Source organism: Eubalaena glacialis, chromosome 7, assembly GCF_028564815.1.
Source record: "Eubalaena glacialis isolate mEubGla1 chromosome 7, mEubGla1.1.hap2.+ XY, whole genome shotgun sequence".
Classification (NCBI taxonomy): domain Eukaryota; kingdom Metazoa; phylum Chordata; class Mammalia; order Artiodactyla; family Balaenidae; genus Eubalaena; species Eubalaena glacialis.
In genome coordinates this window covers 44,328,851-44,348,326 of record NC_083722.1, presented here as the reverse complement: position 1 = coordinate 44,348,326, position 19,476 = coordinate 44,328,851, and the positions used below count along the sequence as shown (strand labels likewise).

At 40.7% G+C, this 19,476-nt stretch overlaps 1 protein-coding gene across 1 annotated transcript in view; it reads left to right on the top strand.

Annotated features, from left to right (window-relative positions):
- The window catches only part of LOC133095287 (dystonin-like), a 497,948-nt gene that overhangs the window by 420,058 nt on the left and 58,414 nt on the right, over positions 1–19,476 (top strand). Inside the window, 8 exon segments of the mRNA XM_061196431.1 lie at positions 2,267–2,426; positions 2,627–2,953; positions 3,688–3,772; positions 4,883–5,124; positions 6,033–6,239; positions 16,862–16,981; positions 17,150–17,257; positions 18,951–19,169. Coding sequence (XP_061052414.1) covers positions 2,267–2,426; positions 2,627–2,953; positions 3,688–3,772; positions 4,883–5,124; positions 6,033–6,239; positions 16,862–16,981; positions 17,150–17,257; positions 18,951–19,169 — 1,468 coding nt within the window.

Genomic DNA, 19,476 nt, shown 5'->3' with positions numbered 1-19,476 from the left:
CAACTCTTAAGAAGAGTATTTCCCTTGGTGGTCATTCGTTCATTCGTTTATAACGTAGTTATCGCCTGCCTACCGTGCATCAGGCAGACCTGGGCCTTCCACAGGGGTGCGCTGGTCAGATCATCCCTGCCCTCAGACACGGGACAGCCTAGCAGGGTTTTGTAGCCATTGAAGACTAATGACAAATGTGATGGTTCAAAGTGAAACCTGGGCACAGGGTGCTGTGAAAGCAGAGAACAGGAGGAACCTGGCCTGGGGCAGGAAAGTGACAGCTAAGCTCTGTTTTAAAGGAGGAGTGGGAGTTATCTGGGAAGTGAGGCAGGTGGAGGGCGCTGTGACGTTTACCAGGGCCGGAAGCTGGAGCGTGGCTCCACCGGGCTTCATTACACTTCGTTTTGTTTTCTTTTTAATTTTTTTAATTGAAGTATAGTTGATTTACAATGTTGTATGGATTTCTGCTGTACAGCAAAGTGACTCAGTTATACATACGTATACATTCTTTTTTAAAATATTCTTTTCCATTATGGTTTATCATAAGATATTGAATATAGTTCTTTCTTCATTCTCTTCACTGGCACCACATTGACCGATGTCAAGTTGTAGCTACATTGAAGTGTACACTGGCTGGGTTGGAAATAGATGACCCACTGAAGAGAATGAACATCTCCATACATTCCTACTTTCTTTGGAACTAAGATGGTGCAGAGAAGGGTTTGTCCAATCTTGAATTACGGAGTAGAAGGAGTTATCATTCTAGGACCATTGAATAAGGGGCTCCGAAGGAGGCTGGAAGTTTCATGTTATTCTTTAATGTGTGTCAGTAGATTATTCCTTCTGTGTAATGCCCCAGAATTACTGCCATGGGAGAGACTGTCAGTACTTTTTTTTAATAAATGAAAGTCTAGATCTCTGCTTTACTCCCATGACTGTCCTTTTTTTTTCCTAAACCTTCCTCACAGCGGTATTAAGTGGAGGGATGGTGGTGATGCTATGATTCACACACAGACTAATAGATTCCCTTACAATTTAAATCATAGTCAATTAAACCTAGTTGCAAAATAGTTCTTTCCAGTGATTCTAGGTGATTGGATATTAGAATTTTAAAAAAAGAGTCATAAATAGTGATAATCCAGAAGTCAAAAATAATGTAGTAATTTTATTCATTTTTTTAAAAAGATCAAATGTATTTCAACTGAAGGTTTTAAAAATATATGCATATGTAATTTGTGATATGACGGTATAGAAATTATGTTCGGTAGCATGTACCAGCTGTCCATAATTCCCTTTGTCCCCATAGAAAGCTCATTTCTCAAATCATGTAATTCTCTAAGAATTAAACATGATAACAGGTTAAGACAGCAGCTCTTGGTCCCAGCAGAAATAATTCACAGGATTGGATACGGAATCAGGTCCTCTGTATACCGACCAGCACAATCACTTGCCGTAGATAAAAACCGAGGACAGTGCAAGTAGGTTTTAACTTACGTGGTACCTTTTTGAGGGAGGAAACAATGGGTTTTCTAAAAGCATTCAAACTCTGTTACAAGTGAAAGTCTAAGGAATATTTCTCCTCTTTCATGATATTTTAGTCCATAAAATATTAACTCTTGCCTCGGGGAAATATACCTGACAGTGTACTTTTTAAAGGAGGACTCACTAGTAATTCCAGCACAGGGGATGCTATAGTTATTCTTCAAAATTTAAATCTAATTTTGACCATTTGATTAAAGCAATCTCAGTAACTGATGCTCCAATTGAAGTTAACTATGATATAAAGCACAGAATATATGTTCAGTAAGTATTACCTATTACTATCATTATTATGGCTACTATTGTTATTATAACATTACTATGATTATACCTATTATTATTGTAAGTATTACAACCAGGTTACTTAAGACTTTCACAGGATTCAGGCACTTGAGGTTGATGTGTTGTTCAGCTTTACTTTTATTTAATAGGAGAACTATTTTTTAAAGTTTTTCATAGATATTTCATTTTTTTTTTTTTTTTTGGCCATGTCACGTGGCTTGTGGGATCTTAGTTCTCCGACCAGGGCTCGAACCCCGGCCCCCGGCAGTGCAAGCATGGAGAATAGGAGAACTATTTTAAAGTGTCCTCTCCGTGTGAGAGATTTTAATTTTAACGTTAGATGTTTTCTACAAAAACTGTTTGGAGTGGAACGCAGGAGCACGAGTGAAGATTTCTGTTGACAGTTTCCCACGTTTCTCATCCCTGAATGACCTTCCTCTTGGCACGTTTTCAGGAATCGTCAGTTGGAAGGTATCTCAGTGGTAGCACAGCAGTTTCACGAAACCGTAGAACCACTGAATGAGTGGCTGACAACCACAGAAAAGAGGCTGGCAAATAGCGAACCCATTGGAACCCAAGCGTCCAAGCTGGAGGAACAAATTGCCCAGCACAAAGTAAGGTTCCCATCACAACGTTAGTGAGATCCAGTTTTCCGTGCCCTTTGTGGTTTTAGGACATGCATTTGAGTTTTGTACTGTTGTGTGATGCATCAGTGCAACCTTAAGACCCATTTCATGTGTCATCTTTTTGTTCAATTTATGTTGTCATTTTTATTTGTCCATTCTTTTTGTTTCCTTTTTTAAACTTTATTTAGGCCTTAGAAGATGACATCAACCATCATAATAAACATTTACACCAGGCCGTTAGCATTGGCCAGTCCTTAAAGGTTTTGAGCTCCAGGGAGGATAAAGATATGGTGCAGAGTAAATTAGACTCCTCTCAAGTGTGGTACATTGAGATTCAAGAGAAAAGCCACGGCAGGTCTGAGCTTCTCCAGCAGGCTCTGTGTAATGCTAAGATTTTTGGGGAAGATGAAGTGGAGCTGATGAACTGGCTGAGTGAAGTGCATGACAAGCTGAGGAGACTCTCGGTCCAGGATTCCAGCCCTGAGGGGCTGTGGACACAGCAGGCTGAGCTGCGGGTATTTTGATTTATTTTATTTCATTTTTTTTATTTCAGTTGTCCTCATTTTCTCAGTCTTCCTTATTTCTGTATTATTTTATGTTCACTATGATTTAGGTGAGTTGCTGTACTCAAAGAAGACATTGCCTATGTATACAGTGACTTTTTTTTAATGGAAGTATAGTTGATTTACAATGTTGTGTTAGTTTCAGGTGTACAGCATAGGGATTCAGTATATATATATATACACACCCACACATATATATATGTTTATGTATATATATGTGTGTGTATATATATATACACTTTTTCAGATTCTTTTCCCATATAGGTTATTACGAAGTATTGAGCAGAGTTCCCTGTGCTGTACTGTAGGTCCTTGTTGTTTATCTATTTTATATATAGTAAGTAGTGTTGTATTCAATTACTTTTAATGAAGTCACATTTAAGAAGAGATGTAATTTATCCAATAGCTGGATTGTTGACTTTTCATTTTGTTATTTCATCTTTGTATACAAAGACCCATAATTAACCAGTACTCCGGTGTCTCCACATCACCCATTTTCTGAAGAGGGGAGTAAATTATGATAGGTGAACTGAGACATGGGCACAGTGGTGGAAAAAAGATGGGTAAACATGAGAACAGTGAGGAATATTTGAAAAGGTGTTTCCTCAAATAAGATTAACTGATAATGCCAATGCTTATTTAAATTTTTTTTTCCCCCCCGCGTAAAAATGGTACCTGTGTTTTAGGTTCTGCAAGAGGACATCCTACTCAGAAAACAAAATGTAGATCAGGCCTTACTAAATGGTTTAGAACTACTTAAACGAACAACAGGTGAGATACCTTTCAAATCAAATCCTCATGACGTGAGCATTTTGTGTTGCTTTCAAAATATTTTAGAGATGGGGGAAAACCACAGAGCACGCTGGAATTTTGGGGCCACTCCAAGACTTCATCCTGGGGAATGCTTTGAAGGCTGACCGAGGGGGTTTTGGACTATGATTTCATTGTTTTTCTCATGATCTCACTGAGTTTTTAATCGAAGTTTTGTGTATTACTCATAACACCAAGCATTGGTCAGAGAATCCCATGGCAGAGTGACATTAGTTTTCCACTTGTGGAAGGCAGTTGTTCTAGATGAACACGTAGGTTGTAGACAGTTTTTTAACATTTTAAGATAGATGGCATTCAGTGACACATAGTGTGACTATACCCAGGCTTCATTTCTCTGTGCTTGAACTCACCAAGAAGACAGATATTACCTTGTTTTAGTAATTCCTTTGGCTGTAGGAATGTCTCATTGTGTTTATATACAACTCAGCACATGTGTGTGGTGGGGGACAGGTACCATTCATTATGAATGGGAAGAATTTGATACAGTATCGAGAGCCTTGCACTTGGACTCTGAAGCCCAGGACACAATTTCTCTGTGTCTCTGAAAATTAAATAGAGGCAGGTGAGGATCTATTGGAATAGTGCAGGTGAGTTTATTATTTTTAACACACACACACATGCATAGATTATATATATATAAATGTATATATGTGGCAGGCACTATTCTAAACATTTTGCAAATACAAACTCACTGAATTTTTATCACAACTTTATGAAGTAGGTTCTATTCGTAATGCTAAGTAACCAGGGGCACAGAGAGAGGTGAGGTATCTTGTGCAAGGTAATAAGTCACAAACTCAGTATGCAAACCCAGGCAGTTTTTAACCCCGATGCTTGAAAATGGAAAGACCATACAAATAGTTGCAAAGGTGGTGCTTTCCACATAGCCCTTTATAGTTTTTATATTTGCATTTTCAGAGCTGTTTACATTCGCCAGATATCCTCAGAAAAATTCAAACCTAGGAAGGGGCTTTTCTTGGGTCAGAACTTCTTTAGCTGAAGAACTCTTCTTCCCCTTTCATGAGATATGACATGCCTTTGAAATTCTAGGTGATGAAGTTTTAATAATTCAAGATAAATTGGAAGCCATTAAAGCGAGGTACCAAGACATCACTAAACTGAGCACGGACGTCGCCAAGACCCTGGAGCAGGCACTGCAGCTCGCGAGGCGGCTGCACTCCACGCACGAGGGGCTGTGCGCCTGGCTGGACAAGGTGGAGGTCGAGTTGCTTTCGTACGAAACGCAGGTTCTGAAGGGAGACGCCTCCAGCCAAGCACACGCGAGGCAAAAAGTACGCTCCGATTTATACACTCTTTGGATCCGCTTGTTATCTCTCAGGGAGCCTTATTCACACAGGGGCGAAGTGATATTTATCATGTGTCATTACTAATATACTTAAGGATGCCTTGGTGGGCGTGGACCCAACAGAAATTGGCAGCAAATCAGCTATTTAAACTTTCAGGAGCCCAGACATGAAAACAGCATATTGTCATTTGTTTCTCGAATCTTATAGAAACAGAATGATGAAAACAGAAATTAAAAAAAAGGAAAATGATCACTGTTTCAGAGGTACACATAATTTGGTTAGAATAGTGATACCTTTATAAGATAGATGCCAAGCATGAGGTGGCTTTTCTAATTATATTGCAAGAGTGGTATTCTCTCATGCCGATCATCCTTCTTCTCAGAGTTTTCCGCCTCGGTTTTTATCATCCCTGAAGTACGATCACACCTGGGTGAAGGCAGTCCGGGAGGTCAGGTCCACGGAGCCTATAATGATTCAACTGGGATGATTTAAAGCCGGTGTGTCCTCGTTTTGAGGGTCACTTGATTCTGGTTTGGACTTTCCTCTTTAGTTTTCTGGTACCTGATTACTTCGAGGTTACCAGCAAGCTGGATTAACTTGCTGGGTTAACTTGCCGGGTTCGGGTTCCTAATTTTTAAACGTTTATGTTACATTTCAAAGCTAAAGTCTTGCCATGTTGACAAAGGAAGTGTTCTTTGGAACTTCTCAGGGAACACTTTCCTTTCTGCAAAATAGCTTTAAGTAACCAAGGGGTATAGAACGTAACTGGCACTAAGGGGATCCGTGCATCACGTTGGCCTGTGAAGGGCTTTAGCCCCAAGGACAGTTAGAGGAGAAGCCCGTTCAGACTTGGCGTTTCCCACAGGTTTGTGTTTCCTTCCTTCTGTTTTCAGGAGCTAAAGAAGGAAGCTAAGAGCAGCAAAGCCCTGCTGGACTCCCTTAACGAAGTGAGCTCTGCTCTCCTGGAGCTGGTGCCCTGGAGGGCGAGGGAAGGGCTGGAAAAAATGGTGGCCGAGGACAACGACCGCTACCGCCTGGTGAGCGACACCATCACACAGAAGGTGGAGGAGATTGACGCGGCCATCCTGAGGTCCCAGCAGGTAGGCGAGCACTTGGGCGTCTGGGCAGTTCGTTTCCTCCACTTGCTCCCAGGGCCTCCACCTGATCAGAGATGACTGTGAGTGGTGTTTCCATTCATTGGTTATGCTTCCACAACGGAAGGGTTTTGAAAAGCATTTAGCTGGGCTACTTGGACATCTGAGTGCCGGGCAAGGCTCATCTCTACATTGTTGGCAGCCATCTACCTCCTGGTCTCCGAGCCTCAGCAGGTCAGCCACCGGCAGGACTAGCGCCGTTCTCCTGCTGTCCAGACAAAATGCCTTTTGTGTACACGTGTGCATGCTGCTCATGTTAATTTTATGCCCTGGCTGCGTCTAATCTGTGTGTGAGTAAATATTTTGAGATATCTTGTAAGTCACTATTAACTGTTCCTTGATACATGGCAAAGAAAGGCTGAATTCTTTCTAAAAAGGAAACAGTTGTGTTGGTGATGTAGTTTTTTTCTGAAGATGACTGAAAGGGGGAAAAATGATCGTTGCTGACCTGTCTGCAACTCGTACGGTTTCTGGTTCCAGAGAGTTTTATAGGCCCCACCCCTTAGCCACAGCTCTCTCAGAAGACTGTGGGCAACGAGGAGAGGGTCCTGGATCTAGAAGCTTGTAATACATGTTTTGATGAACTTTTTTTGAAATCTCTGAATATTTATATTAAGTCATCAGCCTCTTGTTGAAGACTTGCTCTGACAGAGTAAGTAGGGTTTTGCTGTGTACTGTGGAGCAGGGCTTGGGAAGGTGGATGACTCAGCCTTTGCATATCCAAGCCAAAAGCAAGAAACACAAATCAAGCAGGTCGTGTGGAGCATCCAAAATTCATTCTCTAAGACTGCCGTAAAAGTGTAATTTATCTAGTTCTAAAACATGGCGCCTCACTCCTCATTTCAGTGCCGTGCTCTGGAATCACAAAAGCCGATGGAATACAACGATAGCCAAAGGCCTGCCTCAGACATTTTTGCGAGGGAGGCCTTCATGCCTGAGGCATGCATTTGCATGGCTCTGTTTTCAAAGTTTGGAGGAATTTGTATGCCTCATTATCATAGGAAAATAAGCGTGTTTATTTGTGAAGTTTATTCAACTATTTGAAAAGAGTTGGATTGTTTTTCACCAGAATTTCTTTCGACCTTTCATAGTTGGCACTGAAGACTTCTCTAAATAGCACGACAAATATTCTGTCCTCTTGGGAGTAGAATTTTCTTGAGAAGCTGACTGTGGTTGGCTAGTTCAGTGAAGGAAGGCAATAATAAGGGTGTAACCAAACCGAGGTTCGGCTGCTTGCTGCTCATAAGCCAATAACTCGAGAGGCAAGTGTCAGTAGAAAGGAAAGGTGCTTTAATCAGAAAAGCCAGCAGTCTGGGGAGCAGGTGGGCTTGTGTCCAGAGACCAATTCTGAAGATTCTGCTCAGCCGTGACAGTTTTTAAGGGGAAAAGAATCTCAGTGAATCATCGAGGCAGGAGGTTGGGTTCTGCATCCTCATCCATTGAGTGCAGACTGGCTGACTCTCTCTTCACATGTTATCTTGCCCCCGTGATCTCCTGCAGGATTGCTAAGGGGGCTGTTGGGGGTAGAGAGCTAGTCATTTTTTAACTGCTTAATTCTTCATTCTTACTTCTTAAAATCTAGGAAAAGAATCCACAGGTTAGACAGGGCATGGTGCGCATTCAGGAGAACATAAGTCAGGAGTTAGTTTCAATTGCTTAGTGATCTCATTCCTATAATTAGGTTCTTTTAAGGTTAGAGGGGAACAGAAATGGGCAAACAGGAAAGGGGCAAAGGAGCTGCTTTCAAGGGCAGGTGACAGGCTGAGCGCCTACTGGTTTGTAAGCTCTGCCAGGTGCCAAGGTCATTTAACTGTAGCCCAGTTCTATTCAGAGTTTTGCAAATGTTTTCCACAGGTTGGTCTGTGTTTTCTCGAATCTAAAACATACACCCTATAGGAAAATAACAATTATTGGGGGTTTTTTTCCGGATAAAATCATTCCTTACTGAAAGTTTCAAGACTTTGTGAAAGAATACAGAAAAACTTGTGGAAGCAAGAACGTGCAAGCACTGTGGTCTGTATCCTTCAAGCCTTCCTTGTGAGAGAGGGGGAGATTGTTTAGTAAAAGTATCTCACTACCAGTAGGTCATAGCTAATATTAGTGCCATTGATATATTAATATCTTCTGGTTGTTTATATGTATTTATTCTGTACTTGTATGTGCATTCCTTTGAAATGCCTGCAAGTCTGCCCAATGGAATACCTCCAGTAATAAAGAAAACCAATAAAATTCACTTAAGCCAATTTAAAAAAAAAAGGAAAGAAGAGAATACCTTTCCAGTAAGGCTGAGATGTACCATTTAGAGCTGGGAGGAGCATATGCAGTGTGTGGGGAGGTAACCTGCCTGGGGTCCCACAGCTAGTGTGTGGTGGAGTTGTAACCAGGACTTAATCCAGATCTCATTCTACCTCCCTAAAGGGCCTCTGTATAAATCAGGTAGAGAGGAAAAATCCTAAGGCAGGAGGTGATCCATTTTTTTCTAACCTCCTTCAGTAATCTGAAGGAAGGCGCCATTATTGCAGCAAAATAGAAGTATGAGGATATTTCCAACCGTAAGGCCTGTGAGACTTGGGCAAGTAAACTGAAAGGATCAGGAAATCTCTCTCTCTGTCTGTCTCTCTCTCTCTCTCTCTCTCTTTTGGCAAATTTAAGAACACATTGGTACCTGTCTTTCTGGTTTGGCAGAGATTTAGTTTTGCACTCAAAAGAATAGTTTCTAAACTCATAATTAACAAGTTTAGAAAGGACCTAATATATCACTGAAATTGTTTTATAACCTTGCCCACTTATAGATGTTTGGAATTAGGACCAGAGTACAGTTTGATACTAAAATACTTGTTTTCTCTTTATCCAGTGATAATGCGTCCATGAGATACAAAAGGAATGGTGCAAAAAAAATCTTTAGACTTGGATATGAACCGCATATTTTGTATGATTTGTTTTATGTTGTATAAACAAATCATCTACCATTCTGTTTCTTCTCCACCTGAACCGTGGACATGATCTGACAGCAGTCCATCTTTTTCTGCATACCTTAGGCACATACATCTTGTTTTATTAAGAGCTACTCCTTCCAGATCCCTCCCCCGACATACCCAACCACGAGTGATGGAGTGAGGATATGGGCCTTGCAAATGACTTGGTAGTTTTTAAATTTATAGATTTGATGCGTCGTCCCCGAATAACCGGACTAAATTCAACTAGATTGAAAATAACTGAATGTGCTGTTTTCCAAGCAGCTTTCTCTTAAGATGTTTCCATCTTTTGACATTAAGATTGTTTATGTACAGGCCTGCCTCCTTTATACTGGTATAACCTGCATTTTTGGAATTCAGCAGCCGTGTAGGGACGTTGTGAACAGTCAGGCCACCATCACAGAGGGTGTTGATTGACATGGAAGATGTCAGGCAAACGTGGAAAAGGGCTGAGGTCTGAAGAGAGGAGGGAAGGAGGCGTCCAGATACCTTCTCGTTAGCGTGTGCTTCGTATCCGTCCGGTATACATTTAGTTTTCAAAAAACTTCTGATGTGACGTGGTTAGATTTTTCATGTTAATTCTGTGTCACATAGCAGTTTTGAAAAGATGTGTCATTGAATTTTGAGATCATAGGGCCAAGAGCCTTATGTAAAGTAGAGTGAAGTTTATTATTATTTTGGAAATAATGGAACAGCCTCAATTATTGGCAGATGCCTGAGGACGGTGTACATTCACTGTGACCAGTTAATAAGCTCCTGAGTCTGACTCTGCAGATTTGCAGGCATCAATATTCTGAAGGGGATTTTTTTTTAATTGGGCCCATTCATAAGTTTTAAGAAAAATCTGAGTGGAATAAGGCAGCTTAGTAAATAGTGATTGTGAGCTTTAGAAAAAAGCAAAACAGCTGCCCCCTTCTCACAATGCCTGCCATTATCTGAGTTAGAAACTGTGGGTATTTTTTGCATGTTAAACCTACACAAAGTAACCTATCTTTGTTGCTTTCTTTCTCTAATTGCACACTGAACCAAATGACCCATGTGGAAATGGGGAAAGGAGCTTTTGCTTGAAAGACATACAGACTTACAGCCTGAATTCAGATCACTGTGATTGTTTAAACCCCAGAGCATTTTGTTGTCCTTTGCCTCTTATAAATGTGCAATTATCAGAAGGTGCTGAAGTGTGTATTTCACTGGGTCTGGGCATCCCAGGCACTCTCTGGCAGTTCTAATTGCCTGGCTTATTTTATTGGGCCTTCATAACCCCCCAGTATAAAGGCACATGGGTGCAATTAAAATAAACAGTTCGTTGGGTCATTAGGGATCAGCCTGGGAGAAAAATAACACCTATTAATTTCTTTTAAAGAACTAGAAGGAAACCTCCCCCACGGAAGTGAGATTTGTTTACGATGGGAAAATATGGGCTGGGTTATGAATAATGTGAAGAAAAATGGAAGGAAATGCTAATCAAAAGAAAGCAAGCGCTAAGACCCTTGCCAGGGGAAGGGAGTAAGAGGATGTCCTGGAGGTTAAAATTTGCTTATCACTCTGTCTTTCTTAAACCTCTGCTTCCACGCAAGAGAAACTTTCTAGATAAGTACAAAAGCAGTTTGTCAGACATGGGAGAAACGTTTAAATAGTAAGTGAAAACCCACCACTTATTGACTGTTGTGGTATTTGAGCCGATATTGGTGAAATCCCATGAATATTTTGAGTGACTGAGCCCAAATTGTGTACAAGCACGAGGGATGTAACAGGGCAACCGCAAGTGTAGGCTCTGGGGTCAGACCACCGTGGTTTGAATCTCAGACCCGACATTTACAAGCTGGGTAACCTCTGGTGAGTCAGTTAACCTCTCTCTGCCTTGGCTTCCTCGGCTGTAAATGGGATTAGTGGTAATACCCACATTATATCCTTTTATCCTGACAGCAACTGTATATCCTTGTATGTTCAAGCACTTAGAACAGTGTGTTCAGTAGAATGTTGGCAGTTACTGTTTTACCGAGTGTTTTTCAGGAATATTTAGAGATTAGCCAATTAGAATGCTTTTCACCAACTTGTAGGAAGTTTCTGAAATACTAGTTCAACTATACTAGCAGTTACCGTAGCTGGGGTTGATGGTTGGACTCCAGGGATGATGCGTATTAGAATATTTCCCAGAATGCAGTTAAGGATACTAGCACTCTCTACAATTCATTTGAAGTCATTTTTTGCTACTTGTATGAGTAGTAAGCAAATTTATTAAAATTTGGTATAGGGAGCTTGCTGTCCACGTTATTCACATGTGAAATAAGCCGTTTCATGGTCTGTTAGAAATACTCATGTTAAATAGTTGTTTGAAAGAGTCACAGACCTAAATAAAAACGCCTTGCTTGACTGTAAATTGCTTCATGTAGACCCTGGGACTACTCCTTTCATTGTTGGACAATAAATATTTTCTAATTTAATGAAAAAACCTTTCAAAGGACAGAGGGAAATTTCTGCTTGAAGTCTTGTTTTCTTTTAGCAAAGCAAATATTTGCCTTGGTTCAAGAAACAGTGTTTGAGTTTCAGCTTTCTCTTTTGGCAACTTGGATGGTGTCATCATACTGGTTTTCATTGGATGCTTTTTTTTTTTTTCTTCCAGAAAGTATCATCATACTGGTTTTCATTGGATGCTTTTTGTTTTTTTTCTTCCAGAAAGGGAGACTTATTATTAAACTCATATTAACACCAGCAATCTGCCTTTCTTTATGAGGACTGTCATATAAATCCTAAAAATAGCCTGAACACAAGAGGGGTGGGGGCATCACTTTATTTTTTTCAGGGACCAGTAGAAGAAAAAAAATCATTCCTGTTAAATTTTATTCTTGATATCTTGCAGCATTTGCACTCTGGTAGAAAGGGCTGGACTATTTTTCTCAGTTTTGTGCTGAGTGCATCACATAGTAGAGCTTTACCCTGGAGTTCCACCATGTGCGGCTTGAAAGCGAATGATCAGACTCTTCCACTTGTTTGTTGTGACAATTTCTTTTTCCACATCTGAAGCTGCTGAATTAGTTGATGAAATTTTTTTTCTTTTTCACATTGATCAGCAATTGCTAATGAGTAGTTCCATTTGAAACTAAGTCATGTAACAATTATTGAACCAGATGAAGATAGAATTTTTCAAATGGCTTATCAAGATTCCTTCTGGAGTCTACATTGTTCTGACTTGCTCCCGTAGCAGCAAAAGTAATGAATTAGTGGGCAGAATATTTATTCACACCGCTATGTGCAAATCACGAGGCGGCTTCAGAAAACAATGCATGCCGTTATGGGAAACATAGGAAAGAGAAAGACTTCTGCTTGAATATATAAACGTGCAGAGTCATTTTGGAAGTACTGCCCTTATGGGGGAGCTCGCCCACTCTGACGACTAAAGCTCTGCATTTCTGTCTGGAGCAACTTTGCCTGTCAGTGATCCTCTCAGACGTGTGACACTTGGAGGAGGACCCATGGGATATGTGTCCAGTCCTCACACATGACAGTGTGATGGCTGCCCGGACACCAGAGGAGTCTCAGAGCAGCCTGACTTTGCATGATTTTTGGTTAGATGTTGGTTTATATTCAGATTTTGTTCGGTAGCCCTTCTAGAGATTAAGTAAAGGTCTGTTACACCGTATCTTCCTTTTCATATCTTTATGCCATTGGTTTTTAAAGGTAAATGTAAAAGTATTATTTTAACCCCTGTTATACTTCTGCTTTGGCCCATATTTAGATGATTATCTAAATTTTTTTCTATCTAAACTTGTTGACTAAAAGAACTTGACCTGCAAATAGCTTTAGTATTCATTTACTCATTCATTACTTAGTAAAGGTGAAAGCTAGTGGGTTCATGATAGGTAGAAAAAACTGTAAACAAATAATAATTCAGTAATATTAAGAATTTTTCACTTATATAATTGGTAATTTTTTACCTGTGAGATTGGAACCATCACAATGACTTAATCAGTGCTGTCTTTTGTGCCAGGCCGCACTGGCAGGTTATGCCCTTATAATTAAGAAAAGTTCACTGATAAGCTTGACAAAGATTATTAAAGAATAAATTATAGACCCCATTTTGATGAGGGGATAGCCAAACTCTGCTCGTGGGAATATGAATCAGTACAGCCAGGGCAACTTGGTAGCATAGATCTAAAAGAGAAAATGCAAACAGGACTTACAGATGAGAGGTTACCCACGCAGAGTTTTTTTTTTTTCAATTAACTTGTCTTAAGATAACTGTAGATTCACATGCAGTTGTAAAACAGAATACAGAGGTCCCGTTGTACCATTCACCCAGTTTCCCCAGTGGTAGCATCTCGCAAAATTATGGTACAATGTCATGAGCAGGGAATTGACATGGCTGCCATCACGACAGGGAACGTTTCCGTCACAGGGACCCCTCATGCTGCCCTTTTATAGCCACACCCGTCCCCTCCCACCTCTGCCTCCTCCTCAATTTCTGGCCACAAATCTGGTCTCCATTTCTCTAACTTTATTATTTCAAGAATGTTTGAGTACTTTCCAGCCACAGCCACTTTTTCCTCTCCTTCTGGGACTCAGTGACTTGAATTTTCTTTTATTATAGTTCCTCAGGCCCTGGGCTCTGTTCATTTTTTTCAGTCTATTTTCTATTATTCAGGCTGGGTGATTTCTGTGATTCTGTTGTCTGCTTCACTCATTCTTTCCTCTGTCCTCTTCCTTGGTCTCATCCACTGAACTTTTATTTCAGTTATTACATTTTTAAGTTCTAAAAATTTCCATTTGGTTCTTCTCCGTATATTCTGTGTCTTTGCTGAGACTTGCTATTTTGTTGCTGAGGCCTTCTAATTTGCAAGCGGGGGCCACTCTTCATCGCGGTACACAGGCCTCTCACTATCGCGGCCTCCCTTGTTGCAGAGCACAGGCTCCAGATGCGCAGGCTCAGTAATTGTGGCTCACGGGCCTAGTTGCTCCGCGGCATGTGGGATCCTCCCAGACCAGGGCTCGAACCCGCGTCCCCCGCACTGACAGGCAGACTCCCAACCACTGCGCCACCAGGGAAGCCCTGAGGCCTTCTAATTTTTCCCTCATTTCCGCTGCGTTTGAAATTGCTCATGGAACATTTTTATCATGGCTACTTTAAAATCTGCCAGATAATTCTCACATCGTCTTCTAGTTATTAGCCTCTGCTGATAATCCTCTTTAATTCGGTTTGAGTTCTTCTGGGTTCTCGGTGTTGTGTGTCTTGGGTCTTCATTAAGCCTTCTGTTTTAGCTGGCTTTCCTGACACCACTCTGGCAGAGGCAGCGGGGATGCTGCCAGGTGGAGGGAGATCCCAGGTCCCCCAGGCAGCCTCCTGGGACACCTAAGGGCGGGGGGGGGGGCGCTGCTCACTGCTGGGTGGGAGTGGGAGTTCCAGCTCCCTGACACCATGGTGAAAATCCTGACTGTCCACAGGCTTTCCCTGATGCCACCCTGAGGAGAGGGGGAGGTCCAGGCTCCCCATGTGGTCTCCACTGACCCGGGAGCAGGGGTCTGTGGTCGCCCGTGGAAGTGAAAGTTCCAGCTCCCGACTTCGCTGACATCACCCTGACAGGGGTGTCGGGCCCAGGCTCAGGAGGGTGGAAATCTGGGCTCCCCGTTCAGCCTTGCTTGGCAGCAGTGTGGGGAGGCCAAGGCTTTTTTCTGTGGTGTTTGGTTGGAGTAGAATGGTTATTGTCTATAAGTTTTCTGTCTTGCAAGGCTGCCCCTTTCCTGCTCCTTTGACTGGAGACAGGTTTTCCTGGGGCTTTTTCTGCACCTCTGGGTGCTCCTGGGTGGCAGTTTCTCCAGCATCCAGTCCAGGGTATGGGAAGCCAAAGAAAACCCAGGGAACTCACCCCCGTGCTCTTCCTCGGGTCCAAGACTCATAGCAGCTCTGCTTTCTTCTCTCTCCTCCTGGAGGCTCCTTGTATGTGTTGTGTATAATGCCCAGGGCTCTGAGATGTACTTGTGAGATAGGGTAAAAGTAGGTCTACCCCATCCTCCTGTGAGTCTGCGGAGTGTTGCCTAGTGTCTTAAAAGTATGAACTGTTTTCCAGTTTAGTTCCTTACCTCCACCCTTGTCTCCCCTCCCTTAGTTATCCCCTGACCCCAATCTGGATTTCCAGGTGCTCTTGAAACATTAGAGGTTCTGGCAGTACTGGACTTGAAAATCACAACGTCCATCCCCCTTCACTTTTCCCACTGAGGCTTTGTTAGTTACCATTTATGGTTGGTGCTGTGGTGTCACTTGCCCTCTGTACTCATTTATGGTAACTGGAAGGCATGGGGTTTATCTGATGCAAGGTATCGAAAATGTTCGTGCTCTTTGACTTAGAAGTCAACTTCTAGGAATCTACCCTAAGGAACTAATTAGAGATGCCAACAGAGATTTATATACAAGGATATTCGTTACAGGCTTGTTTATATAATAGTGAAAAAATGCAGAGAACCTAAGTGAAAATATCCAGGTATGCTAGAATACAATGATGGTATTTTAAAAATCACATTTATATGACATGGGAAATGTTCATGATAAATGAAAAAGCAGGATATGAAACTGTTTATACAGTATTATCCCAGAGCTTTCTAAGTCTCAACTTCTGGAAGAAAATTCACTAAAATACCAACGGTATTAACTCCAGCTTTTAATTTTCTTCTGTATATTTTTCCATACTTCACAAATTTCTACCATGAATTATTGTTATGCTCAAGAAAAGAAAATCTCTTGAAATATTTAAGAATGCTCTTGAAAATGTTTTCTGCTGTTATTAAATGAGATGTAAAAGAATGATACATGAGACATTTGGGGGTATACTCTGCATACATAGAAAGGTATTTTCCATATACACACAGAGTAAATAAATGGGAATATGTCATTCTTTTTGCTAGGGATTTTGTACTTTGATAACAGCATGCTACCTGCATATCATATTAACGTGATAAAGTGAAGGATGAAGTGATTTAAAGATGGTGTCCAGCTACTGACTTTTATAGCTTTTCAATTTGTATAGTATTTTTTTTCCAGATCTCTTTCCATGTCAGAAGGATGCAGAGTTCCTCGTTTTCTTCAGTTATTGCAGTACAGTATCGTGAGCACACTATGATTTTTTTTGTTAATTAATTTTTACTGGAGTATAGTTGCTTTATGATGCTACGTTAGCTTCTACTGCACAGCAAAATGAATCAGCCATACATATACATATATCCCCTCCCTTTTGGATTTCCCTCGCATTTAGGACACCACAGTGCATTAAGTAGAGTTCCCTGTGCTGCACAGTTTGTATAGTATTGCTAAAGAGAAAATCCTTACCACCACCAGAGAGAAGGCATCAGTGTTAGCTGTCCTCACGTCATTAATGCCATGTTATGGATCCAGCACGTTTTAAGAGGTTGTGTTTACTTTCTCTGTGGAAAGTTCTCCTTTCTTTATAACATCAGTCACCATCATGGATTATTTCAGGTTGCCATGAAGAGACAAGCTCACATTTTCCATTTGTGTGATAAGGATATTTGAAAGAAATGTAGATAGGTATTTCTCTGGCACCAGTTACAGGAACTTGCTGACCTGATTATTTATCTTTTGTTTAGTTTGACCAAGCGGCTGATGCAGAGTTAGCCTGGATTAGTGAAACAGACAAAAAATTGACATCTCTGGGTGACATCAGGCTTGAGCAAGACCAGACCTCCGCTCAGCTGCAGGTTCAAAAGGTGAAGACACACATTTCCAGTTGCATCTACATGGTTTGTCAGTGTGCTCCAAGGAAATGCACTTGCATGATTGAATGTAACTTGGTCATTTTAACTGCTTTGCCTAATTGTTTTTGTTTTAGTCATACACTCTTAAAAAAAAAAAAATCTTTGTTTTGGTAAATACAGACATTCACCATGGAGATTTTGCGACACAAGGATATTATTGATGAGCTTGTTAAATCTGGACATAAAATCATGAGCACATGCAGTGAAGAGGAAAAGCAGCCGATGAAGGTATGATCTCGTCCACGTGACTGATGTGAGACTTGTGAGCAAACAGCATGTGTGGGGCTTTCACTCTGAGAAAAGCGCTTTTCCTTTATCCACAGCTGCTGTTTAAACAGCTAAATCATTAGTTTCAAATAAGGCATTTTTCAAGCTTATAGAATAACAGTGAAAGGAATACTCCTTAAGGGAATCACCCTGGGGATAATCTTTTTTAATAGACAGAAAAGCTGTTAAGGTTTGAGTCCTTGAGTAACTGGGACACATTAAGCATCCAATTAATGTTCTCTGTATCATCACTGTTATTATCAGTATAAATTGTTATTCTGTATGACAGCTGTTGTTTGTAGGCTTCAGGAACATTGGGGCCGCTGGAGCTGAAACAAAACTCAAAATATGTGGTTCTCCCTAACTGAAATTCATTCTGTATAAAGTTACAGTAATCTGTATAGGAAAAAAAGGAGCGGAATCATTAAGGAAGTGTTCGGTTTATGTAGTTTTAACGATCCTTTACATTGATGGAAAACCAGCCATAAATAAAAATGTTTAGTTCAATTCATATTCAGACATCTGAGAAGCCTAAATAAATTAATGTATATTAATGCTTCTGGTAGGAAAATATCCCATGGCAAAAACAATATATACAAATGTATATGCGTAAGATCACATTTAAAAGACGGTGCATTGTTTTTAAGGTATACCATAGGAAAATAATAGAATGTGCACTGTATATTAATACTTAATCTTTTATTTAAATACTCTACAGTGGCACTTCACTTGTTTATAATTTAATCTTTATTATTTTTGCGAAGATTCTGGTGTGAAAAATACAGATGATCATGAGAGAATTTTTGTGTTATTCTGTGGTTTATTGGATTGCTGTTGTGCTTTATCTTTTGCTTTTGGATTATGAAGTGAATTTGTACCATAATCGAGATCTCTGTGACCACCCCATAAAATCAGTGGATAGCATAATGTTCTATTTTGCTTCTCATCTATGTAATTAATTTTGCTGACCAGCAGTTCCTCTTAGAATTTCATTTGTGAAAGAGAGTCCTTATGTTTTAACAGAAAGTAATGTCAGTGTTGCCAGGCTCATGCCAGACCTTTCTCTCACCGAGAAGACCTAGAAGAATGGCTGGAGAATTTTGCTTATTACGTTTGGAGAGCTCAGTGTCTTAGTCATACAAACTTGAGGCTTTTTATTTATTTTTTTTTTGTGGTTTTGTCACCTAATTTTTTTTTTTTTTTTTGAGAAGTTCTCCATGTCATCAAATCCCCTGATTTTTGACAACTGCATAGAAATCCACTGCAGGAATATATCATCCTTTATCAGCCTGATCTCCAGTTTTACTGTCAAGACATTTTTTACATTTTTGCTATTTTCTACATGTGTATATGAAATTTTTTTTATTGTAGTAAGAGCACACCATTAGCATACAATGGAATATTATTCAGCCTTGAAAAAGAGGGACTTCCTTATGCAACAACATGGGAGGGCCTTTCTTTAATTTAAAATGAACTTTTATACATAGAAGCAATTAAAATCTAACTAGCCTCTGTTGATTTATTCATTTACTATGCATTGTTGAGTGCTTACTCTGCACCAGGTATATTGTGCTGGACAAGCATTCTGGAGTATGTATACGTGTTCCTTGGCCTGCCTGTCTGGTTAAACACATTTTATCATCTGATTTTCTAGAAAAAACTGGACAAGGTATTGAAGAACTATGATGCCATCTGCCAGATAAACTCAGAGAGGTATCTGCAGTTAGAACGGGCACAGTCCCTGGTTAACCAGTTCTGGGAAACATACGAAGAACTTTGGCCGTGGCTGATAGACATACAGAGGATCATCACTCAGCTTCCTGCCCCCGCCCTGGAGTACGAAACCCTGAGGCAACAGCAGGAAGAACATCGTGTAAGCTTGGTGCCAGAGAGAGTGCTGGAGACCCCATGGAAAGAGAATCATGATTTTTAGGGTGTTTCTAATGCAGACACCTTCTGTGCTGAGGAATTTTTAGCATTCTGGTCTGCACAGTTTGCTTACCTCCGAGTTGCTGCCCTGTTGTCCAGTTTTGCAGTGGGACGACTCATGTGGGCAGGCACACTGTGTATGTCATCATGATGTCACAGCTTTTACCCAGTAGTATGCAGTGTAAACTGAGTACAGAAACAAAATCCTTGTTTTAAAATGTTAACGAAATAAGCTTTCGAAGTACTTTCAA